The 26,002-nt window shown below is 37.2% G+C and overlaps 2 protein-coding genes across 2 annotated transcripts; both read left to right on the top strand.

Annotated features, from left to right (window-relative positions):
• Positions 1-2,834: 2,834 nt before the first annotated feature.
• LOC140140524 (uncharacterized) lies at positions 2,835-12,352 on the top strand. Its single transcript, XM_072162283.1, has 5 exons — positions 2,835-3,042; positions 9,905-10,018; positions 10,214-10,401; positions 11,416-11,493; positions 12,290-12,352. Exons 1-5 carry the CDS (start codon positions 2,835-2,837, stop codon positions 12,350-12,352), a joined length of 651 nt encoding a protein of 216 aa, XP_072018384.1.
• Positions 12,353-18,034: 5,682 nt separating this feature from the next.
• On the top strand, positions 18,035-25,111 carry LOC140141216 (uncharacterized). Its single transcript, XM_072163015.1, has 9 exons — positions 18,035-18,293; positions 19,597-19,708; positions 20,852-20,904; positions 21,463-21,576; positions 22,419-22,606; positions 23,069-23,150; positions 23,362-23,448; positions 24,073-24,198; positions 24,881-25,111. Exons 1-9 carry the CDS (start codon positions 18,107-18,109, stop codon positions 24,925-24,927), a joined length of 996 nt encoding a protein of 331 aa, XP_072019116.1. The 5' UTR covers positions 18,035-18,106; the 3' UTR covers positions 24,928-25,111.
• The last annotated feature ends 891 nt before the right edge of the window (positions 25,112-26,002 follow it).

Genomic DNA, 26,002 nt, shown 5'->3' with positions numbered 1-26,002 from the left:
GTCCGAAGGTTCCTTAGTCTGAAGGTTCGCTAGTCCGAACACGTAATTTACCATTTACTAGTCCGAATTCTGAAAAAGGTTCGCTATAATCCGAATATCGGGTTCGCTAGTCTGAATAATAAATAAGGTTCTCTAGTCTGAATGTAGAATAAGGCTCGCTAACCCTAACACTAACCCTAACCCTAAACCCTAACCCTTATTCTATATTCGGATTGGAGAACCTTTGGATTAGCGAACTTAATTTGGTTTTCGGACTATCGACCCTTCGGGCTTGAGAACCTTTGGACTAGCGACCATTCGGATTAGAGAAAAGTCGCGATATGGGTTTAAGGGGGTACTACACCCCTGGCCAATTTTGTGCCTATTTTTGCATTTTTCATTGGGGACAAGACTATAGTAAGATATGTATATTGTATATTATAGAGGGCAAGGACTACAACTACTGCACTGGAAATTTTATTTCAGCACAGACAACAGTTGTGGAGTTACAGTCAAAAATGAGGGAAACCAATATTTGATCAATAAATCAATAACTACTTGCCTTGAGTTGCTGAATTTTCAGTACAGTAATTGTAGTCCTTGCCCTATAATATACATATTTTACTTGTCACCAATGTGCTATAATTTTTGAGAAAAATGCAAAAATGGGCACAAAATTGGCCAAGGGTGAAGTACCCCCTTAAACTGGAATAATCCAATTCGGAATAATATTTTGGATTTTGGTTTCAGTTGAACATTTAAAAGGTGTGTGTATCAGCAACAAAACAAAACTGTTTTTGCTGAGAGACGGAATAGATTACACTAATCCTACTCACCATAGGATCAAAAGGAAGGTAGGTAAGAAAATCGTCATCATTTTCTGGTTGTCCTGCCATCATTCGATCCATTGGTCCATCCATCTGTCCGTAGAGGTTGATCATAACTGGTAGGCGTATAGTGATGTACATGTAACCTGGTGGAGGGATGGCGATTGGTGGTTTTCAAATTCAGTAAATATGCTAATTTGAAGCTCATTTGCATTTTTTCAATTGGAATTGTTTTGTTTTTGTTTTTTGTTTTTTCTTGCTTTCTTTTTCTTTCTTTTTTTTTTTTTTTTTGCTGCCAAGAAGTGAAATCGCCCCGGTTAAAATGATGGGCACCAAGATGGAGGCATTGTGGCCGTCACTTTGTGTTGAGAACTGCGAAATTCTAGTTTTCATACGAAATAAAAAACGTTCAAGAAATGTGTATATCCTTCACTGCTAAAGAAAGATTACAGTTGCTGTCAGAGAAGAACAGCAGTTATTTACATTTTGAGAGCATGCACAGCGTAAACACGGAAGTGGGGTTCTGATTGGCTGGTTCAATTGTCTGACAATTGTGACAACAGACCGATAATCTGATTGGCTGATTACGTTGGTCGGCGCAGATCGGCGCTCTTGAAGGGAACACAAAGCTCCGCGTATGTCATTCATTAACAAGGCGCTTGCGTCAATCTGAGCATGGAACTGCCGTTCTTCTCTGTGTAAACTAAACCGAAGTAATATTATTCTTTCATGACCGTTTACTGATTTATTTATGTAAGCTGTATCTACATTATCCCAAAACTTTATCAGAACTTATATTTATGAACGAACTCGTAGTGCCATGAGCACGTAGTAAGTGTACAATCTGTGAATTTAGGTTTACATGCTAGTGTATGTAGATTGGAGATGGCTTACGTAATTAATATCAGCAACCATTATATTGAGGGCGCCATAGATAAAAGTGCTCCTAATAAATGTCTGTTTAACAAGTTGAGGTTTTTGTTTCAGTTTCGTTTAATGAATGAATTCCAAGTTGAAGTGGATCTACTGGATCAGATATCCAGAAAGGTATGTTGAAAAACATATTTTTTTCTGGAATATAGCCTGAAAGTTGTTATTCACAATCTACAACAAGTAGTGCACTAATCACCTGTGTATGTATCTGCGATCATAGTATTCGCTGTCGAAGTGACGTAATGAATCGGATTGACTACCATAGCAAAAGATTAATACAATTTTGACTATATCGCCCTGCACTACAAGTAGGTTGCACTCATCACCTGTGTATGTTTGCAATCATAGATTGAATACAGTAGCCTACCGCTCTTTTCAAAGATACTTATCTTACAGGTGCGAGTGATCAGAATGATATGGTTCAATGTATATGTACCGCGTGAACGTTGTAGTGCAGGGCAATATAGTTAAAAATTGTATTCATCTATTGCTATGGTAGTTAATCCGATTATTACATCACTTCGACAGTGAATTGAATACCATTATATTGGCCTTTTCAAAGATACTAGTCACACAGGTGCGAGTGATCAGCATGATATGGTTCAAAGCAGAGGTACCACGTGAACGTACCAGTGCAGCGCGGTATATTCAAAAATTGTTTTCACCTATTGCTATGGTAAATCATGCGGGACACGAAGGCAAAATATATATCCGTAACTCAAAAAGTAAAACTTCTGGAAATTTCACTGATATGTCATATAGTGGCCATATTAGTAAGGTAAATAAAACACTACTAAGATATGCTGTAATAGTTCTGTTGCATTAATCAGAAATTTGGCATCAAATAGGCAAAGTCATTGAAAACCCCATTGGACCCCTTATTTATGGACAAATCCTGTATCATAATAGGTCCCCGGGAATATTTTCTGGTTCACAGAATCTTTTGTGATATATATTTTATAATATTTCAACCTGGTACTTATTAAAGTCGGTCGCAATAAGTGCCATTTTAAGTTATATAGTCTTGTTGTCCTGTAGCAAACTAATACATAGTTTACATAATTTACATTAGTGTCTCCTGGCGCAAATTTTACCATGGGTGAAGGCAGATCAACTCGAGATGAGGGAGGCAGTGTATTTGTCCTCCTGTGCATTCTGGTACTTATTGTCGGGATTGTAGCTGCGGCTGGAATGGTAATGGCAGTATTGAATTACAACAGGAATACGCCTATTAATATCAACGTGGAAGGCTCGGGTTCTGGTGGTCGTGATGGTTCTGAAAGTTATGAAAGTAAATATGGAGGTAAATAATTGGTTCTTTATATTGTTTATACATTGCTCAGTTGAATATAATCAGCATTTTGAAAACATAGGATATGATGATAATATTATTGATAAATTATTGTGCTTGATCTTTTAGTAGGAAACTTAGGGAACAATCAAGAAGTCCTATAAACGAAAGTCCTTTAGTCAAGGCACGGGTCTTGTAAACCTAAGGTCATGGGTTCGATTCCCAGGCGGGATCACTTTTTCTACTTGTTATTATTTGCGACGGCGAACCTGGTGAAAAAATATGTTTATTATATGTAATTCCCGTCGATCATGCCACTGTTTTTTCAAGTTATATTTCCTCTACAGTAAAGATGGCAATTTATTTCTAGAACAGGTGTGGGCAACCTACACCCAGGGCAACATGCCGCCTGCCGGCGAATTGTGTGCACCCCGCGAGAATTTCGGAGATATTTAAAGCTATAATGTATGATCTTTTAAGATTTATTTACTTTATGGCATAATTGTAATGTTCACAGATGTCCCAATTTGCACGTAATTGAATTCAAATAAATTCATTCGTTTTTAGGGACAACAGAGCAAGTTTGAATCCCCCGTTAAAACACCACAATTAAGCGGCTGAGATAGAAGTTTTCTTTCATTTTACCTCATTAGTTTGGCTTAAAATGACCAGAAAACTTTTCTGACAATACTAATAATACTGTTTAACTTTTTGGCAAAGAATGATCATTAAAATTTGACCCAAATTGTATATTAAGGCTTTAATTAATAAGGAACACTACTATTAAAGCGCAAAGGGCTAGGAAAAAGGAACCCTGTACGTACGAGTGTACGTTACAAATTCAATGTCAAATATTTTTATAGAAAATTAAACGGACTATGGTCCAGAACAGGCAAATATCTGAAATTCGCTGCAATTCAGTGACAGATAATATTTCAATTGTTGACAGGGAATGATTTATATTCCCTGGATTTATTTAGCCCCTATATATTACTTTTTTAAAGGTTTCCATGGCTACTCGATTCATGAAAAGAAACTTGGATAATTTCCTTTTTATTTCTGCAATATCCAATATGACCCGTGAACTCTGTGTAGCAAAGAATTAAGTTTATTACAGGCAGATCTATTAAATTTAGTTACGATGATAAAAATATGGAATGATTTCCTCTTCCAATTTTAGCAGCCATCAAAGTTTCAAAGTTCATAACCATAGATTTGGGCTCATTATGTAGACCTGCAAACATGCAAATTAATTTAAATAGTTAAAAAATTAATTCAAAATAAAATAATTGCTTCATCTGGAAATGCACTTTGAAAATGTTCAGCCCGTGCATTGTTTTATTGCTTATTTCTAACCCGTCAGGTTTGGTTGCCTACCCCTTCTTTAGATTGAGAATGACACTCTCTTCATCAATAACAGATGAATAAGTACGTTCACATTATTCCCGGGGGTGGGCAAAATAAACAAATTTTGCACAAAATTGCCGCAAGAAGTAGATATTTTTTGCAATTTGGGTTTTTTTGCCTTAAACGGGGCAAACTGGAGGGACAAGAAATATATTAGGCGATCAAACGCCCCCTTACCCAACTCCCCCCCCCCCCCGGACCAGTCGGGCCACGTACTGCTCCGGTGTCCATGGACCCCGGGGCTCCAGCTACGCCCCTGTATGTTTGATGGGCTAGTTCAATAAGCAACGTTCAAAATTGAGAGCAGCGAAAAAAGTAGTGAATTTGTTCTGTACCCCATGCGTGTATTTTGGGGGGCTTTGGGGGTCCCAGCCCCCCGGGGTAAAAGCAGGGGGCGGCGAAAACGTAGGGGCGGCGGAAGACGAAGGTGCGTCAAAAACATGGGCGGCAAAAGCCGATGGGGCGGCAATAAGACTTAGTAAAGAAAAAGGGCGGAAAATTTTGAAAAAGTATTAAAAAATTGAAAAATGTACTATACATCAAAATGTGTTGCTTTTTTTTTTTTTTTGCTCTTCACTTTTCAAACCACCGAAAAAACAATTGGGTCAACCTTTTCGGGCTGTTGGGGAAGGGGCGGCAAAATTGAATTTTCTTCAGCCCCCGGGGTTGGGGCGGCCACGGTACAAAATACAAAATCCCTTCAAATGCTATCCTGTCCACGTACAAACATTATACTTATCATGCTTATTGTAGTTGAAGAACGGCATTTCGGCATTTCGGGGCTTCAAGAATAGCCTCACAGTCGCGAAATATATTGATTTGTAACGACCATCACTTTTGTTCTGAAATCGACCAAGTAATAATGTTCAATGGGAGTTGAAAAGTAAAGTGGCAGTTGAAACTCTAGTGATAACACTTTCGCAGTGCATGATGGGGCTTCCTTAAATCATCCTCTGTTCCAGTCCAATCAATGTTGGATACACGTAGCAGTTACAAGTACAAAAGTGATTGTATACGAGGGGGTATCCAAAAGTTTTTGAAATCACCCAGAAGTGAAGGAGCTATATCGATGAAATTATGTAAATGTAATTACTGGTCCTTTACATTATGGTCCAAAAATGGCCTGATAAGTATGTTTACTTTCTTCACAAGTGGCACTAGATGGGCAGTAGGCGCATAACCTGCAAGATGATGAAAATTGAGGCTATCTACGGTGATGATTGCCCATCATATGGCACTGTTGCTTTTGAAAAAGGAATTTCCAAACTAGCCACGTGTCCCTCACAGATGAGCCAAGAAGTGGACGTCCATCACTTACGGATGATGCGGCTACAGTGAAAAACTCAAGAAAGTGGAGGATCATCATGAAAAGGTTATGCGCGTACTACCCATCTAGCGCCACCTGTAAAGAAAGTAAACACACTTATTAGACCATTAATTTACATAAGGACCAGTGATTACACTGACAAAATTTCATTGATATAGCTTTTTCACTTCTGGGTGATTTCAAAAGTTTTGGATACCCGCTCGTAAGTACCTTCCGTGACCATGAAGATGAATTTCATAGAGACGCTATACTTCTTCTATTGTTCCTTTTGTTTCGGTTGAACTAAAAGTACGTGTCTTTTATGTGCCTTCTGTGATTGTAGGCTTACATTGTTATCATTTTGATGATTTTTGTCAATTTTTTTGCAAGCTGAAATATTATTTGAAGTTGATCCTTTCATTTGTTTGCAATTTATTTACTACACCAATTATCCAGGCAATCAAGAAGGTTATTATAGCGAGAACCGAGTAAACGATCTACATTATGACACCAGAGTATGGAACATTCGTGTGACAGATTACGGCAACAGGATGGCTTATATGTAAGTATCTTGTGTTCTCCGATCTTTATTTTGGGCTGCAGTTCTTTTCTCCGACATGTTCAGTTCAATTCGCTATCACGTCCTATCTCTCTACCTGTATTATAACTGTTGGTCGTCACCTTTAACCCCCCCCCCCCCCCGACACTACTGATTATCTAACAGCATTTCTGATTGGTTGATAACTTGAAATGCTCATTTTAATTGCCAATTATGACTAGGCTTTAAACTATTTATGGTCAAATTTGCAGGTGATCTTATTAATACCCTCCTTGATTGGTTCAAAATTGGACACAATATTCATTTTGGCCAATCGGCAGGTAGTTCTCATGGGGTTAAAGATGAGGTAAGTTCAATTCGCTAGATCACGTCCTATCTGACTACCTTTGTTACAACTGCTGGTCGTCACGTTCCTTCAAAGATAAGGGAAGTTCCCTGGTCTGACATTGCATTTTAGTGTCATCGGATTTAGGACGTGTATTATCTTGTGAAATTTGAATTACGTTCTAGTATACCAGAACGAATTACAACACCGTGGCCAATGGAGCAGTGTAATACATATGTGATGAGATCAAGCAAAATCAGTCGGAACTCGGAAATATTGATTTTGAGATTTAGCCAAACAAAGGAACTATTTCCTTTTGTTTCCTGTTGTTTTGGAAGCTCCTTAATTGCTCATATATTTGGAACTGGCTGTTCAATTTCAATGGGGTTTTCTGCAAAATCCAGCTTTGTAAATGCTTTTTACTATCCTGTAAGAAACTGAAAATTTAATATTTCCGAGTTCCGACTGATTTTGCTTGATCGCATCACATATAATCATGCATAACTTGCACACGCATAATCAACTAAAATATGATGATAATGATAACAATAATAACAATAATAACACAACTACTACTACTAATAATAATACAACTATTAACTACCAATACTTCTACTATTATTAGAAGGCGTTACATTTCACGGTCACGGGCGATTAGAGATGACCTTTAATTGTTTGAATAATTACAGTGTATGGCGATAGAGTGTGACAAAAGCCTGCCATATCTTGTCGACCGAGAAGAACGTCGCTCACATGACTTTAATTTGTCATAATTCGACAATTAACAAGTATATCTTCACATCGAGATAATGAGCTAATTACTAGAACATGAAGATTACAATTTATGTTACTTGTATGATTCGTTGTGTTAAATTTTGGTTCCAACTTCTAAATATGGACAATAACAAGGTATCCAAAAAAATGCTACCTTATGTTATTGTATCTTGATGACAGAGGTAAATCAACCTGGGTAATGCATGTTAAAAACATTCTTTTAATGCATGGCTTTGGCCACGTTTGGTACAATCAAGGTGTTGAATATGAATGTCTTTTTATGTACATATTTAAACAAAGACTTGAAGATGTTGCAAAACAAAACTGGTATTCTGATGTAACTTCACTTGATAAGCTACGCACTTTAATATTGCACTTTCAAGTGTCAATTGACTCCTGAAAAATATCTTTTTGATGTAAAACACGCCTCATATAGGCGTTTTTTAGCTAAATTAAGGTGTTCCAGTCATATTCTCAAGATTGAAACAGGTAGAAGACTGAAATTGGATTTGGAGGACCGGGTTTGTGATCTGTGCAGGGATGGGAATATTGAAGATGAATATCATTTTGTCATGGTCTGCAAGTTTTTTTGATAAGATTCGTCAAAAATATCTCCCATTCAGGTATGGATCGGAACCGAGTCCCCCAAAATTCATTTCTCTCATGAGTTCAGATACACCATCTGACATCAGTGGTCTCTCATTATTTGTTTTTCACGCTATGAAACTTCGTAAAATGATTGAATTTATGTAATTATTTCTTCATGTTATTTATATGTCTTCCTCATATGTAATTATTATATTTGTAGTGCAAAGGGCCAAGGGCCTATATGTACAAATAAAATCTAAACTGAAACTGAAATAGCGATTATTTTTGCTTGAGGACGTGTCTCATTCCGTTTAAATAATGAGGTTAATTAAAATAGGCTACTTAACTTAATCTAATTTGGAAAAACTGTTAATTATAACTTAATGCAATTTTAATCTTCATCTCACTTTATTCCGTGCTATCAACTGTACAACAGTACATCACCTATTTCTCGTCAAACCTTGCACTCCAAATAATAACTTTTCTTTTATAATTTTACTATACAACGCAACAACCTTTTTTACAGTGATCGTAGGACCAGACAGGTGCGCGGATACCTAATTGATGTCATCAATGCAGGTGAAGTATACTGCACCAAAAAAGTATCCTTACACTTGGAAAAATAATCACAATTCCAATACTGAACCATGTTGGAATAAATTAATTTTTTAATAGATGCACTATCTAATCCTGCACATTATGACATCACATTAAATCCAATGTGACCTCCAGAGGTAAAGTTACAAGCACTTGAATAGACCAGTCTTAAAAGTCCAGTTTTAAAAGTGACAAACTGGCCTATACAAGGCGCAAAAAGATTCCAACAAGCGCAAAAAAGAGACAACACAGTTTCTTGAATGAAGCTTTATTTGAAGCTGTTTTTATTTCAGTTTTTACTTCTCTGTACTTTTCATAACTTTCATTTTATTTGTCAATTCTTTTGTTTCAGTTTTCTTTTGTTCCTTTTGTTTTAATTTAAAGGCACACATAAATTAGCCATTCACCACTCTCAAACCAGATGTCTAGTCCGTGGAGTTCTATCTGAATAGGCCAGTTTCTCACTTTTAAAACTGGACCTTCGTCTAATCAAATACTTGTAACTTTGCTTCTTGAAGTCACATTGTATTCAATGGGGTGTTATAATGTGCCGGATGATATAGTGCATCTATTAAACAAATAAAATTGGTCTTAAAATTAGGATTATTTTTCCAAGTGTAACGATACTTTTTTGGCGCAGTATAGTACTTAAAGGAAGGTGACCTGATATATTTGGGAAATGAAATTCTTTAAATTTGATGTATAACATAAAATGTCGTCCCTTTCAAGCATTAATGCAAAAATAACATGTAAATGTTTCTTGTAAATGGGACTAACTCCTTATGGAATTACAGCGTAATAATCATGCTAATTATAGTCTGCAGTGTTTTTTATTAATGATATTCATGTAATAAATTGATATCAAATGAGAGATCCTATTTTTCTCATTAACATATCGATATCAGAAGTTCCAAATTAGGGGTATTTCCGAAGATATCGTCAAAAAACTGTCGAATTAGTCTCATTCAACAGTTTCTTGATGATTTTTTTTTCGGAAATATACTGATTTGGAACACCTAATTTCAAATATGTTAATGAGAAAAATATGAGCTTTTACTTGATACCAAAATCTGCAAATTATTTATTCAGGGTTTAACTCAATTCAGTAATATGTGCTGGTCTCTTATGAAAACCTGAAACAAAGCAAATTTAACATCATCATAATATTTACGACTAATTATCAAAGCAAATATATTTAATATGTTTAAAGAAACTGAGGTAGGAAGACTAAGCTTTATTTCCATAATTAAATTTTTACATGCAATCTCATCCAAACAACGGAAACTTACTTACAAAACTTTTTTGTTGACGATTTCAGTGTGTCAGCTTGCTGGTAGAAATTGTGAAATTATTGACGATGATGGATTAAATTGCTGGAATAATGACTTTCCGCAGGTTGGACTGATGGGCAAATGGTATGACGCTTGTTCAGGTGAGCACATGGTCTGTTGGTTGAGAGATTCTTACTTTTTTTCTTACTGTATACTAAATATCCCATATCTCTTTCCTTTCTTATTTTGTCTGCCTTTCTTTCTTTATTTGATTTCTTCTATCTTTATGTTAAGTCATTTCACGGTTTAGGCAAAAATCACAACGTTATCATAATGTCATGTTTCTTATAACACAGCCTATTCTGTCACCGAAGCCCGATTGCGATCCATGAAGTTTACTAAGGCATTTAAACCTGCCGCCAGACCAGCCTTCTTGACGTCACCAGGAAACCCGCGTGGCTTTAACGTGAATAATCTTAGTGTAGCCAAGATCGGATTCTTAGCAGGATGGTGGGCTAATCCCAGCTGCATCACCAGTGTTTTGGTAGGTTTTTGTATACAGTCAGTCTACTCTGAAGTACAAGTACAGACACGGACGCACACATTGTGCCGACTTTGAAGGCACGCATACCTGCAGCAGAAACGCAACACTGCGCACTGTTTACTCGCTGTATACGCGCGCGTTGTCACTTTGTATTTCAGACAAACTGTAATTATATGAATATGTATAACAACTTCGGTATACGTATGTTCAATGTAAATAAAAGTTAATTTGATCTTCAACACTGGATATAAATATCAGTCTAAAGTTAATAAATTAATGGAGTCACACGGAGATATAGTTTCTTGTAATTGTTAGATGCGAATAATAAAATTACATTACATATTACAAAATAATTACTGTCAGCACTGTCAGGCGTTACACTGTTCCAAATATTTAACATTTTCATGCGTTAATAATGTTTAATACTTCCTGGTTGATACTATACATAATTATAATAAATTCGAGGCCGTATCGAGGTTTGAATATCTCTAATTAAGAGACGTAACCATAATTATTTTTAACAGCTTCATAGCACTTACTGTACACACTACTCCTTTGAATAACAGCGAGATACTGCAAAGCAAAGTTATTTAATTAATATTAAGAGCCTATTTCCAAACCGTGTTAAGTCCACAACCACATGTTTCTCATTTTCTTGTGTGATACAAGCACAATTACTTTGACAAGTTTGACATTAGCAACAATGAGTTGTACCATCAACAAGCCATTATTTACCATAACAATGTTGTATAACAATATGAGACTATTGTTCTCATTTGGGAACCAAAGGCCTCACACAGTATTGTTACTGTGCAACCATCCACTGTTTGCTTTGTATAAATGGTGCATCCAACTGAAATTACTATTACTATTGCATCACAACCCATTGCAATATCGCACAGGTAAATTAGAAATGTGTGTTTGTGGATTTACATGGTTTGGAAATAAGCTCTTCTTTAGAAGTTATACAGCTTTCTGTTTTCTTTGATTTGGATTCATCATTTTTGTACACAGGATATTGAACTAGACAGCAATCAAGTATTTGTGTACAATGACCAATCTGCTCTACGCGGGGCACTACAGGATGGCGAGGTAAATATACAGACCGTAAAATAATTAAAGGAACCAGTTATTTTTACCCCTGTATATCCAAAACAGATATGTCATAAATAGAACAGGCAGCCAATAGCTGCATATTTTAGCTCGGATTTAAGACCTCATTTGTTAAAATCGTTCAAGAAATAATTACACAATGATACAAAACCCAATGAAGTTGCAGATTCATAAGTTGCAGTTTGCTCTATTGTACACCCTCTTGATTTGCAAAGCGTTCTTGAACACGAGAACTAGCACCGTGCTTTCCATTTATTGCCCCATTTAAACACATCACCGTGCTTGCCATTGACCAGAACATAAAAGTGCAAGTTTTGATCCCGTTTCTTCCTTGGGTTTAAAGTCACTGTTTCATAAATACTCAACCAACTAACTTGTAACTAACAAATGAGGTCTTTTAAAAATCAGAGCTAAAGGTTACAGGTACTGGCTATTTTGACATTTTCTTGTTTTGGATACACAGGGATTAACATAACTGGTACCTTAAAAGGGCATATCGTGATCCACAGCCTCACCCCCCCACTTTTCTCAAAAAATTTGAGATTTTTATACCACTGGTAACCTCTGGCTACATAATGTTTATTTACCAAAAATTTCGTTTAGCAAACGTATCGTCAAATTTGAATTCTGTTCAGGTATACCAGAACGAAATTACAACAGTGGTCTATGGAGCAGTGTACTACACATAATCATGCATAACTCGCAAACGCAAAATCCGAATTATTAGTTGCTCTGCTGTTATTGTTGTTGGCGTTTTTGTTGTTGTTGTGTCAAGGTCAATGGGCATCAATGGGGCTTGACCTATTTGGAGTGTTACTTAGGTAACAAAACATCATAAACTATTCTATCCTCTCTTTATTTGAATCGTTATATGAAAACGAATTTTTGACACTTCTTTCGTTAAAACCGAAGCATTTTTATACATTTTTCTCCCAATAGAGCAAACAATTTGACCTTTGAAGTACCTCTTATATAGATTAAACTATACATTTTCTGACTCCTTAAGACTAGAAGAATACATCGGTACTTTTTTATGATATAAGTTTGAGCAAGTTTGAAATATGAACTTGTACAACCTGTTCAATTGCTATCATTTATTTTTGTGTGTACCCTATGATGTTAAATATGGTGGCAGTTTAGCTCTCCCCCCCCCCCCTTTCGTGGTACCAAAGGGGGGATTGTGGGGTTCGGTCTCACACACTACGGTACACAGTGTCACCGCCCCGATATATTCATGACAGAAATCGCCATGGTAGGTTGAATCCACAGCCACGCATGGCCATTTTGTTCCGACCTTTGAGACGCATAATGAACCAAGGGACATCCGACTAAGGCTACTGACAATAGCCTGGTAATCGACCTCTCTGTGTGTGAGTGAGCATGTATACGCCATGATGAGGTCAATGGTCATCTGCTTTGGCCACGAGTGAGTGGAGCTAGCCTACGCTGCGCTATAGTTCGGCACATATAAAATCAGAATTTTTGTAAGTTTTTGAGTTTAAGACGCAAGCTTCTTTCTCAAGACGCAAGCTAACGACTATCATATCCGTTTAACACATATATTCAAGTCCACATGCTACTGCAGTGCCAAGGGCAAATCTTTTACATTCCATTTTGGTGTTGCTCTGCGACTGCAACAAGTACGTACAATATATCACATTATTCGTAGATGTAAACAAAAATTGTTACTATTTGATCCAGGTTGATGCTATTTGCATAAGCAACGAACTCGCACCAGCAACCGACGGATCGCTACAAGTTGTAGAGGAATTGGACACGTGTCTACTAGAAGGTGATTCCTTAATGATGCGTAAAGATTCCTTGCTAGACAAATGGTGGAATCCAGCCTTTGATAAGCTCCTGAGCTCAAGAACATATCGTGAGATATGCAATGATATAGACGATCCAGCTGTACACGGTGAGCAGATGTTCCTTTCTATATTCTCTATTCTTCGTCGCATTCTCCTCCTTCTCCTGGCTACTTCTTCCCATCGTGTTCTTCTTTGTCTGCTACTCAGTTGTCGTCCTTTTTAAAAGCCCATTGATTACAATGCACTACCCACATACATAAATTAACAAGCCTCTACACACTTTACAGTTAAGGCCCAAGACACGGCATAATAACCATTTAGCAACAATCATGGACCTCCAGCTAACTTGAAAAGCACAACATCTACACATGCAATAAAAAACCATCACGAGAACATACAAAGCGGGGCTATCATCTTCATTGTAATGTTCTCTTTCCTCTTCTTCCTTTCTTTTCTTTCTCTTCTTCGTATACAGGAGCTTTCGTTTCTTTCATCACATTCATCGTCACTATTATAATGAATATCATCCTCTTTCTTCCCCCCTTCTCTACTATTTCAATATTTTTAAAACAACGGGGAAAATAACCATAACATTTCAACCAGTCTTTCCCAATTTCTCTTAATTTACACTTACTTTTCAAGGGAAGAGCCTTGTCAGGCGACTTGGTTTACAAAATTGAAATCCATACATCCCTTTTGGAAGACATGACCTAAATCTTCCACACATGGGTAGATTTCAAATGGAGCCATGCATTAAGGTAACCCCATTTGCAATTCACACTTCGTTTGTGGAAGATTAAGGTCATGCCTTCCTGATGAGTTGTGGGCCGGTGGGTTTCATCTGAAATTCGCTGATCGCACGGTCATCTTAAAACGAGGTTCTATCCGCAAAGTGCGTGTTGCGTGTGCGTACGCCTGTCAAACGCGTGCTATAAGTGCCGAGTACGCTTTCCAAAGCTTTCTGGCGCGTTAGTAGAAAAGCGTGAAAAACAATAATGCATTTTTTGCGCATGCGTTTGCAGGGAGAACCTCGTTTTGGTAGCAAGATGGCGGATCCGTACAAAGGGCGAATAGTCCAATACCATTTACAACTCGCATTAACAAATCTCAACAACCCGTGCGTGGTTTGCAACTTCAAACTGAATATAATAAAATTACCATGATTACTATTATTTGTTCAATATCAATTAATTCTGTTTTCAATTACAGGTGCCATCAGTGGAATAACTTCTGATAAACTCTGTCTTAATGACTAACTGGCGCATGATAATCTACATCTACTTTTAAAACTAAAATGAGTACATTTTATAAAACAGATAACTGCCCAGCAAACACAAAAACGTTTTTAAAACGTTTTTAATAAGTATATTTTGGGGTTTGGTTTAGGTAAAAACGTTTTAATAACATTAAAATGTCGGGTTATAATGGTCATGAAATCACACTACAACAATATTTTTGATATGTTTTCGAAATGTCATTGTAAACTATTTTTGCAAACATATTTTGTCAACACTTATATAACATTATGTTAAAATATTTGCACCCAACAAACACAGAAATGTTCTTAAAATGTTTTTTTACAAAACGTTTTAATAACATTTAAATGTCGGGTTATATAAAGGTCTCGTGAAAACATTTTAAAACGTTATTATAAATATTTTGGGCAAACATTTTTTGCAAAATATTTTTTCAACCCCAAAATAATATTCTGTTTATAATGATTTGTACCACGTTTTCAAAAATGTTTTTGGAATGTTATTAAAACGTTTTTATACCCTTTATATAAACCGACATTTAAATGTTTTCTGTAAAACATTTGTGTTTGCTGTGCAGTAAATTACCAACAAATGTTATGAAAATGTTTTATACCATTAATGTACCCTTTATATAACCCGACATTTAAACGTTTTCTGACAACCTTTTATAACCTTTTGCGAATGATGTCGAAAACGTTTTGTGTTTGCTGGGTGGTATACTAAGGTCCCCAATATTATCGTGAAATGTCAAATCTGAACGATCCACAGTTGATTTGTAGAATGCACTTTTACCTACTCTACACTTAAATGTACTAATTAATACGAAAATTAAAAACAAAAATATGTGGACTAAAAGATCAAACTTATATTTTACATTAAAAAGGCACGTCGAATGCAAAGGAGACCCTGCAACCAATAGTGTTGGACGCGCAAACTTTCCATTATGATGCGGTCATTTTGGGAATGGCTTATTACTTCGAAGAAAATGAAGAAGATTTTACTTTTAACACGATGCTTTACTCTTGGCACTACTAACGCTAGACTGGCACTACTAGCCTATGTCATGTATGTGTGACAGTTTCTTTGGTCGTAATCAAAAACTGATAAAGCTTCATCCGTTTGTTTGTGTTTGTCTATACTAAACTCATTTTGTTGGACTTAAAATGCATTTCCGGTTGGACACATGGACAAAACACTATTTGGTACAGTATATTATGTGTATTATGGTGCTAGTCTGGGATTATTTAGTTTGGTGAGCTGTGTATTAACAATAAGTAGAAATGCTTTGTTTCAAAGATATTTCATATCGTTTAATGCCATATAATTTTAATAAAGCAATAAAACTGATCAAGAGTTGGAAAATATTATTTTGTTGTTGTTGTTGTTTTTGTTGTTGTTTGGGGTTCTCTGTTATCTTCCATCCTATCCCGGATGCTTTATCAGGCCAACTGATGTTCTGGGGGAAAAGTTCGCTGACCTTTGAACCGGATGTTATTACGTTGAACTGAACTTATGGGGGATCTTTGAACTAGTAAGCCCTTTGAACTATGACACAACAACATCCGCTTCACAGCTCCACGTACATTAGGGACGCACCATTAGACTTCAAGGGGGTGGTTAGGAAGTTTCTGGAAAAAAAAACTTTTTCCACTATCACAAAGAAAAAACTCTCCCCACCAACACCTTCCCAACCTAACTGCATATAAATGCATGAAAATTTTAAAAAAATAACTCCTGGGCAATATGTAGTGCAAAAATAATCTTGCCACCTTTGGCGGGGAAAAAACTTCGCCGCTTTGGCGAAATTTGTTTTTTGCCCCGACCCCAACTTCCTGAGTTGGAGCGTCCCTTAGCCGTCAGAATATCAATTTGGGCTGATCCGGGGGCCTGATAATGCACTCCCGGCCCGGGATAGGATGAAAAAATACGCCACTCATAAAAAAAGTAAATTATCAAATTATAATCTCAAATTCATAGTTTATAGCTAGAATTTCAAAAGTTTACTGGCCCCGCGATCTGATAGCAAGGGTTACTTTGACCATTGTCAAAATGCACTAATGCGTGAAGCACATGCCCACAGCCAAAAAAGTAAGAGGGGCACCAGAGGTGTGCTCAGTCAAATTGCAATAAAAAAAACTACTGAATGGTATTTTTCCCAGCACGAAGGCCCCTTGGTTTGGTCCCTTGTTTGCAAACATGGTCAATACGGCCCATTGTATTGCTGGTTGTAAAGATATCAAGGTGACCACCAATATCTGTGAGGTGACTATGTACATGGGGAGTTTGGAAACGAAACTCTAGCCAACCAGAAATATAATGAGGGAAGAAAAGAGTAATGGGGATAATGGAGGGAGCGTTTTTGTCCTCCTGTGCATCCTGGTTCTTATTGTCGGGATTGTAGCAGCGGCTGGAATGGTAATGGCAGTATTGAATTCTCGCTATTCGCAATAAGGGCGCCGCCAGCGGTTTGCGATGTAATCGTGATGTATCATGGGAAAAGGTCGACATCCAAGTCCGCGCAATACGAATATTACCATGCTATTACATAGGAACACGTGACAATATTTTTTAGTTTGTCAAAATAAAGGTGTTACACGCGAATCGATACTCAATAATACTTAATAATGTGATTTGAAATGTGCACAATTAATTTTTTCTCTATCGATTTGCGTGTAATACCGTTATATTGACAAACTAAAAATATTGTCACGTGTTCCTATGTAATAGCATGGTAATATTCGTATTGCGCGGACTTGATGTCGACCTTTTCCCATGATACATCACGATTTTCCCATGATACATCACGATTACATCGCAAACCGCTGGCGGCGCCCTTATTGCGAATAGCGAGAATTATAACAGAGGCGGTGGAACACCTATTAATATCAACGTAGAAGGCACAGCTGCTCCACCTGACCGTCCAGGAGACTACAGTGGAGGTAAGGTTATATGAGTATAACAAGTATCTCTTTACGACTCTTGTTACACAGCCGTGACGTTAGTCTCGGATGTGTCTGTTTTCTTACAGGTTCTCTCTTCTTTCTTTTTCTTCTTCTTCTTTTTTTTTTTTTCTGACGACCTTTACATTACTAGTACTCACATGTTTACACCGATTTTGGCTTGACATAAAATCACGGTTTCTTCTCAAATGAAGTTTAATACGGTCCGGGAATTACGGCATACATTCGCATGCATCGCTGTGTACATGATGCGGGACAACAATGCAATTTACATGTACCAGCGCGCAGCGTATTGGGTTGCTACTTATGCTAATTATTCACATTTACGCTGAAAATGTTCTAGTTTCTTTCACATGAATGCACACGATGTATGACAATATATGCCGACAGCCAAAAGTTAAAAGTAGCACGAAATTGGGCGCCAGAGGTGCGCTCAGTCAAAAGGTCAACTGACAAGTTCTGTGCCTGTGCATTCTGAGATTTCGTACATTGTCGTCAAAGGTCCAATATAGGGTGACGGCACGGTGTACGAGGGAAGTTTGGCAACTTTAGCCAACCACCAATAATGGGGGAAGGAAAAAGTAATGGGGGTAGTGTTTTTGTCCTCCTGTGCATATTGGTACTTATTGTCGGGATTGTAGCTGCGGCTGGAATGGTAATGGCAGTATTAAATTATAACAGATACGCACCTATTAATATCAACGTAGAAGGCACAGGTGGAACAGCAGACATTCCAAGAGAATACAATAGAGGTAATATTATATGCGTATCTTCTTCTTCTTCTACCTCTTCTTTATTTGCCTCTAGCTCAAGAACCAAAGTAGCCTCAGGGCCCATACTTGGTACAACGATGGCCCATGACCTCTAGCAATTTCCTAGCCCCAAAAGTCGAACATCGCGGGCCCCAAGGTCATCCAAGTATAGTTTGTTGGATTATCATCAAACTTGGTGGATGAAATCGAGTGCCAATAATGGTCAAGGTCATGTCAAGAAGGTCATCCAAGTATAGATTGTTGGATTGCTACCAAATTTGGTGCATGGGATCACCATCGAATGCCAAAAATAGTCAAGGTATTCCGAGTAAAGATTGTTGTATTGTAACCAAACTTGGTGGATGAGATCACCGTCGAGTGCTAATAATGGCCAAGGTCATGTCAATGTCATCTGAGGATAGATTGTTGGATTGTTACCAAACTTGGTGGATGCGATCACCATCGAGTGCTAATAATGGCCAAGGTCATGTCAAGGTCATCAGAATATAGATTGTTGGATTGTCATCTAACTTAGTGGATGTGATCACTATCGAGTGCCGAAAATGGTCAAGGTCATATCAAGGTCATCCATGTATAGGTTGTTGGATTGCCATGAAACTTGGTGGATATGATCACCATCGGGTGCCGCAAATGGCCAAGGTCATCCAAGTATAAATTGTTGGATTGCCACCAAAGTTAGTGGACGTGATCACTACCGAGTGCCAAAAATGGTCAAGGTCATGTCAAGGTCATGTGGGTAAGGTTGGGAATCACAGGCATAGATATTCGTGTTTGCTCAAACTCAACAGTGCCATCTAGTTCTTCTTCTTCTTCTTCTTCTTGTGGTGGTCTTCTTCTTCTTCTCCTTCCTCTTCTAGCTCTTCGACGTTTGTGTACTGCTCAACTTCCCTTGGCGAGATAATACAAGCAGGTGTATTGTGTGCGCAATATCCGGGGCGCAATATAATTCAGTCCTTCGGGTGACTATCCTGCACACGCAGTCTATGGTGGCAGTTTTAAAGTGGTCCAGCTATTACATATGCTTTGTTTCAATAAAAGCGATGGTCTAGAAGCGAAGATATGGCCTCCATAGTTAGACTAGGTCAAACGTTAGATCTTGTCTAATTTGTTAAGTGCATACGGACCTGTAGGATTAAATGGTCTCTTTGACGATCTTTGACCCAATAAAATGGTCCTAATGATGACTTTATTTAAAGAAATCAAACCAGCAAAATGATTGAATCATCGGATATGCAGTGAATTTTGTTTCACCACAGTTATTTTCGTTTACTTCTGATTGAAGGTTCGTGTACTTCTGATTGTGGTGGACGAGGATCAGTAGATGACGTCCATTACGATACACGGATATGGACCATACAAGTTACTGCGGATGGCTACAGGAGGGTATCTTACATGTATGTATCTTTTCACAGCTACTATATCAATGATTTCCTAAGTCCGTCTAGGAAAATGTCTAGACTTAATTTTTGTGAAAATTTGTGAAACCTATGTGAACTTTATATCTGTACCGTAAAGGACAATGACATGCTCTAATCAAAATTTCATTACACTTCAATCGGTGGTCTAGGACAAGACGTAAATGCGTCATCTAACAAATGGGCCATAAACAGTATACTTCGACTATATTTATAAATACGTATTTATATACGCACGCGACCACCTCCGCGCTGCCATAACAGCTTGTAGATAGGATGTCTGGAAGCAGCTGAACGTTTCCGTCGATAAACATTTATCCGTCGGCCAATACTTTCAAAATGTTGTTTTTGATAACATATTACAAATTTCCAATCTCCTTAAGTATAATAATTGTTCAATTCGATTAATACCTAAATTTTCCTATCCATGTCAATGGCATGAGGAATTGGTCACGCTTGCTGGTCTTGGTATGTCGCGCCCATGGGTCACGTACGTATTTATAAATATAGTGGAAGGTAGCTGATCAATCAAATTGCAAATAATAATTCTGCTTTCACAGGGATCACTGAGGGTGCTTTTAAAGAACTCCATTTGAACAACGTGTACTTGTACAAATTGTGTCTAGCCTGAGGACATGTCTTTGGCAGACATGTCTTAATTTTAGGACATGTCTTTAATTCTTGGCGGAAGTCGTTTAAGGGGGTACTACACCCCTGGCAAATTTTGTGCCTATTTTTGCCTTTTTCTCAAAAATTATAGCGCATTGGTGACAAGTAAGATATGTATATTACGGGGGCAAGGACTACAACTACTGCAAATTGGGCAGGGGTGTAGTACCCCCTTAATACAATTCACAATTCACATTCACCTCGTGTATCTGAATCATGTCTATAGAGATTAGGGGCACATAATATTGCGCTAAAACACGTGTTGATGAAAACATAAGTTGTTAAAAATCACTATACATCAACATCAACGTGTGTCCTATATATAAAATGCGTCTCGAAAAAGTATTCTTGGGCAAAACACAATTTTTGTACCGTATAGGTGAATTGATGGCAATGTTGATTTTGTTTCTTCAGTTGACCAAATAAAGTGTGTTTTCCTTTTATCTGCTTCAGCGATCGGAAAAATCGAGTATTGAAAGGATATCTTATCGATGTCATAAATGAAGGTTAGACATTCTTATGTGTTCGATAAAGTTTTCTGATTGATGAGTTGTTGAAACAAATTGATTATAATATAATTATTGTTAAATGAACATGTTGTCAACATAAAACATCATAGGATTAATCCACTTCCTGGGTTATGTAGATATTTCATATTTGGATGAGAACCACTTGGTAGGTATTGGTTGACTCCACGCGAGAGAGATCCAATTTCCTGGGATGCGCGTCCATATTAGAAAGTGTCAACATGGCACCCACATTCGGAAAATTATCGCATAGTGAACGTACTTCTTGTAAGTGCGTTACAGAGCGTGTGCGTATAGAGCGATTATGGAGTCTTGGCGTGCACAAGAGGGAACAAGAACAGATGACATAAACGCATTCCAGGAATGCGTTTTAATATGAATCCCGACTCTCGTGTTAAGTCACCTATAAAGTATATTGATCCATTTACTAGGTGCAAATCCGAAGCCATGCAACGTAAACTGTGACTACAATAATGACCACATGAAAATAGTTTTTAAATGCTTATTCTAGTGTCATATTTTTTCCATTCTTTACAGTATGTCAAATTGCCGGTAAGAACTGTGTACTGGTAAATGCCGAATGGCCCAACTGCTGGTATAATGGTTTTCCTCAGCAAGGTCTCCTTGGACGTTGGTTTGACACCTGTTCATGTGAGTTTAGTTATTGCATGTAGTCATTGACGAGTTCAGTTTAGAATGGGTTATTTCATTTGAAATCCATACACTGATTTCAAATGGAGCCACCTATTCAGGTGCATAGGGACCTTTGGGTTTAGAACCGTTTGAAATTCACACTTGTTGTGGGAGGTTAAGGTCATGTCTGGGGTGTGTGGTCCGGGGTGTATGGAACACCCCAATGACCATATTCGACACCCAATATGAATATATTAAGCGGATGAGCCACTGGCACTATTCGTTGTAGAAGTACTGATGTAACAGGATTAATTACCATAGCTATAGGTAAACAATTTTTGAATGTATTGCCCTGCACTAAACATGAATTGTAACTCTGCATCTCACCATTGATTATCAAAAAATAAGCATAAATATCTGGATCGTAATTCTATGTAAGTTTCACATTATGCTGAGTCAATGTACGTTTCACTCGCACCTGTTCGATTAGAATGTGTGAAAAGAGCGGTATTGTATACAATATATGATTGCACACATACACAGACATGACAAGTGATGAGTGTAGTCTACTTAGTGCAGGGCAATACATTCATAAATTGTTTTCACCTATCGCTAAGGTAATTAATCCTTTTACATTACTACTTCTACTGCAAATTCAGCAATTGAAAATATTAAAGGAAATATTAAAAGAAAATATTAAATAAAGAGAATATTAAAAGAAAATATTAAATAAAGAGAATATTAAAAGAAAATATTAAAGGGGTCCCTCCCTAAGTCTAACCTCCTTAGTTAGACCAGGTCTAAAATTAGACTTAGAAATTAATTTTTTTTAAACTCCACCCCAATACCAATATTCACAGTGTTTGGTACTTCATTGGAAAGACTTAGGAGCTACAAGTTTAGTACGCCCTTATCACCAACTGCGGCACCTGTGCTCTTAACGCTTCCGGGTAACCCTACGAACTTTGACCCAAACAATCTAAGTGGTGCGAAAATTGGTTTCTTGGAAGGATGGTGGTCAGACAGGTTTTGTCTTTTCTATAGTTCGGTGAGTTTGAGCTATTATTTCGTCAATCGAGGCAAAAAATACATTGACTGTGTCGGTGGCTTTTTGTTTGGAGTGATTCTTCTTTCAAATTTGTCAAATGTAAAGAACGAATATGTAGGCTACTTCTAAAGATTGATGTACATATGATTATTTTCGTCTCTTTTCGGCACCGAAGTTGCCAGAACTGGTTCATAAAATTCTTTATAAAAAAGTTCCTTATATTACTGTAAGAATGTGAATTATCATTAATTTTGTTTTTGATAATTTGTGAAATTACATTATTTTTATATTTGTTTAAATTTTAGTAAATCATTTTAAACAATATTTTGTAAAAGTTGTAATAAAAAAACCTGATAGGTCAAAGTTCAGTTGTACCAAAATTTGTCTAAACCTTCCCATAATGCATTGGCAATTTAATGCCGATATCGCTTATAAAATACTGACTTTCTTTGCATTCAATAGGACTATGACATTGCCGACGATCGGATATTTGAATATTTCAGTTTTGACGAATTGCTGCAGGCGTTAAACAATAGGGACGTAAGTACCATCTACTTGACATACCGTGTAATTTCAATACCGTAGAATTCCATCTGCAAGCATTTCAGCCTCTAAATGAGGCTGCTTTGGAGTTCGAAATTACGGCTGTAGAAACAAGTATTATTATAAGACCAATCTATTGTAATGTTTATGGGAGGGCGTCTGCCTTTCGTCGTTATTATTATTATTATTATTAGTAGTAGTAGTAGTAGTAGATGCCATTTTTGTCAGCAATGAACTACCATTTGCTCAGGATGGCTCTCTGAACGTCGCCCAAGACTTGCCGCCATGCTTACAGGGAGGTAATATAGATGTAATAATGATTATTATATTGATGTGAACAATATTGGTTGCAACTTGCTTATCTTGATTTTTGTTGAACCATGAAATAGTACCAACCTATATAAGTTTGCTTGCTTACTTATAGACTGACTAACCTTTGGCAAACCCGAGTTTCCACTCCCGACTTTAGAATAATCAACTCAGGAAGTTAGGAACTCGCAATGAAAATGTAGCTGCTGTGTTCGGTGTATAGAGTCTGGCACATAGGAAGTCGGGAAATTGTGTGATATAAGGCGTTAGATTTTGTCTAATTTAATGAAGAGCATCTTGATTGTTTTCGAATTTCATGCATTCCTGACTTGTGACTAACATCTGTTAAATTATTTTCTCTATTTCCAAACTGTCGAATTCAGGAACTCGTGTCCTTAATTCCCCAACTTCCTGAGTTGTAAAACCTGTCACTTAATAGAATGTCGATTTCTCCGAGAGTGAAAAACACGCTCTAGAATGATTCTTGAGAGTAACCCTAGGAGAGTGACTACCATATGAAATTTTGGTCTATTCCCTATCCTTGTCAGTTACTGGATAGAACGTTGATTTGCTTTTTTGATTGTGTTTTATTAATGTCCTCACTAATCTTTTAGGTAATGCCATGATGACGCGCAAGGATTCACTTTTCAATGAATGGTGGGATCCAGCTTTTACCAAACTCGTCAACTCAAGAACCTATCGTGAGATATGCAATGACTTAGACGACCCTGCGGTACATGGTAAGCAGACAAGCGGGCTATAATTATTTGCGAAATCCCGAGGGGATACATCATCATTTTTGGTGGGTATGTTCCCCCCCAAATTCGGAGTTGATGAGTGGCATTCCGACTTCTTTGAAGAACCATGTGCTTGGTTTTAGTTTCAGGTAGAATGTGAGCTTTAGAAATTTATATTTTAAAAAAAGCTTCCAAGCTTAAGGGATCGGATAGCAACGTTTGCACAGTATTTTTTGTGGTACATGAGAACACATCAGACACATCATCTTTTCATTTTACCTGTACATTTGTACATTTTGCTAAATAGTGTTAATTTTATCGTAGCTAAGTACTATTAAACATTGTAAAAAAATCTTTTACATTAAATTAAATTAAAACAAGATAATAATAGCAATAATAATTAGAGTTCTGAGCAAAATCCAATTTCACCCAAGAGTCCGGTTTATAACCACTTCCCCTTTCAGTGGATTTTAATGTTATTATTATTTATTATTATTATTATTATTATTATTATTATTATTATTATTATTATTATTATTATTATTATTATTATTGTTGTTGTTGTTGTTGTTGTTGTTGTTGTTGTTGTTGTTGTTGTTGTTGTTGTTGTTGTTGTTGTTGTTGTTATTATTATTTTAAGGCATTTATTAATTACTCCCCACCCTTTCTTTTTATCACCTTACAGGAAGCATACCAGGAAGACCAGCCAGTGGTACATGCCTTAATCTCTAGCCAATTCGCTCTGCCTTCCTAAAAGCAGTATCTATAAATAAATAACATAGCAAGTACGGCCTTTTAAACTGGGAAGAATATTTTCGAAAGTAAATATAACAGTATCTTTAAATAACGTAACACACCGGTTCCAAAACTTCGTTACCCTTTTCGGCGTCGCGGGCAAATTGAAAATGGCTCACGATCAAAAACCCTTACGAAAGAAAACCATGAAGTTAGCATTAAAAAAGTAAAACATCATCAAACATTTAACAACCCGACATTAAATCGCGTTTTTCTAAAGCTGTATCGTGTATAAGATTCTTTTAGGCCGTGTAAAATTAATATTTTGGTTCTCGTCCCTCCCTCCTCAATTTCTGGGATTTGTCAGATTTTTTTTTTTTTTTTTTAGATTTTTCAATTTTTTAGACTTTGGAATGATTTATGAAATCTTCATACATATAAGGGGTGGTGCAATAATTATGTGTACCCCCGGGGTGAATTATAGGGGGCAAAGATTTTTGGCAGGCCAAAAGGGGGGGCAAGCATTTTTGGCAGGTCGAAAGGGGGGTCAAGCGATTTTTGGTAGGTCGAAAGGGGGGGCAAGCAATTTTTGGCACAGATATTTTGGGCACCGTTTCTATATTACGCCCTAAAAAGGCGTAGGAAAACGTTACGAACACGTTCAAATATGCAAAATTTCCTGCTCGCTGCGCTCGCATTATATGTTAAGGCAATTTAAGGTTTTAAATTCGGGTTCCCCAAAATCTTGCATGTGTAAGGGGGGGGCAAAGATTTGTTGGCACGTCAAAAGGGGGGGCAAAGGTTTTTGGCACGTCGAAAGGGGGGCAAAGGTTTTTAGCACGGCCAAAGGGGGGCAAGCGATTTTGGCAGACCATTTTGAGAATTCACCCCCTGGGTACACATAATATTGCACCACCCCTAAATAAGTTTATTAGAGAACAAGCATCACTTCCAAGTCTTTTTGTGGTACTCTAGGGGTTTATCCTCAGAATCTCACATTTGAAAAAAAAAAGGGCCTCATCGTTTCCTCGAGCACTGTTAAAGAAGACCGAAAAATACAGACAATGCTAAT

This window comes from Amphiura filiformis, chromosome 19, assembly GCF_039555335.1.
Source record: "Amphiura filiformis chromosome 19, Afil_fr2py, whole genome shotgun sequence".
NCBI classification, from domain to species: Eukaryota; Metazoa; Echinodermata; class Ophiuroidea; order Amphilepidida; family Amphiuridae; genus Amphiura; species Amphiura filiformis.
Note: the sequence above shows the minus strand (reverse complement) of the source record. Positions and strands in the feature narration are given on the sequence as shown.

Bases quoted from the DNA above. Each gene is read 5' to 3' on its own strand.
- LOC140140524 (XM_072162283.1), top strand. From the start codon at position 2,835: ATGGGTGAAGGCAGATCAACTCGAGATGAGGGAGGCAGTGTATTTGTC. The intron at 3,043-9,904 runs GTAAATAATTGG...TGACGATTTCAG, and splicing joins TTATGAAAGTAAATATGGAG to TGTGTCAGCTTGCTGGTAGA. The intron at 11,494-12,289 runs GTAAATATACAG...TGTTGTGTCAAG, and splicing joins GGGCACTACAGGATGGCGAG to GTCAATGGGCATCAATGGGG.
- LOC140141216 (XM_072163015.1), top strand. From the start codon at position 18,107: ATGGGGGAAGGAAAAAGTAATGGGGGTAGTGTTTTTGTCCTCCTGTGC. The intron at 20,905-21,462 runs GTTAGACATTCT...CATTCTTTACAG, and splicing joins TATCGATGTCATAAATGAAG to TATGTCAAATTGCCGGTAAG. The intron at 21,577-22,418 runs GTGAGTTTAGTT...CAATATTCACAG, and splicing joins TTGGTTTGACACCTGTTCAT to TGTTTGGTACTTCATTGGAA.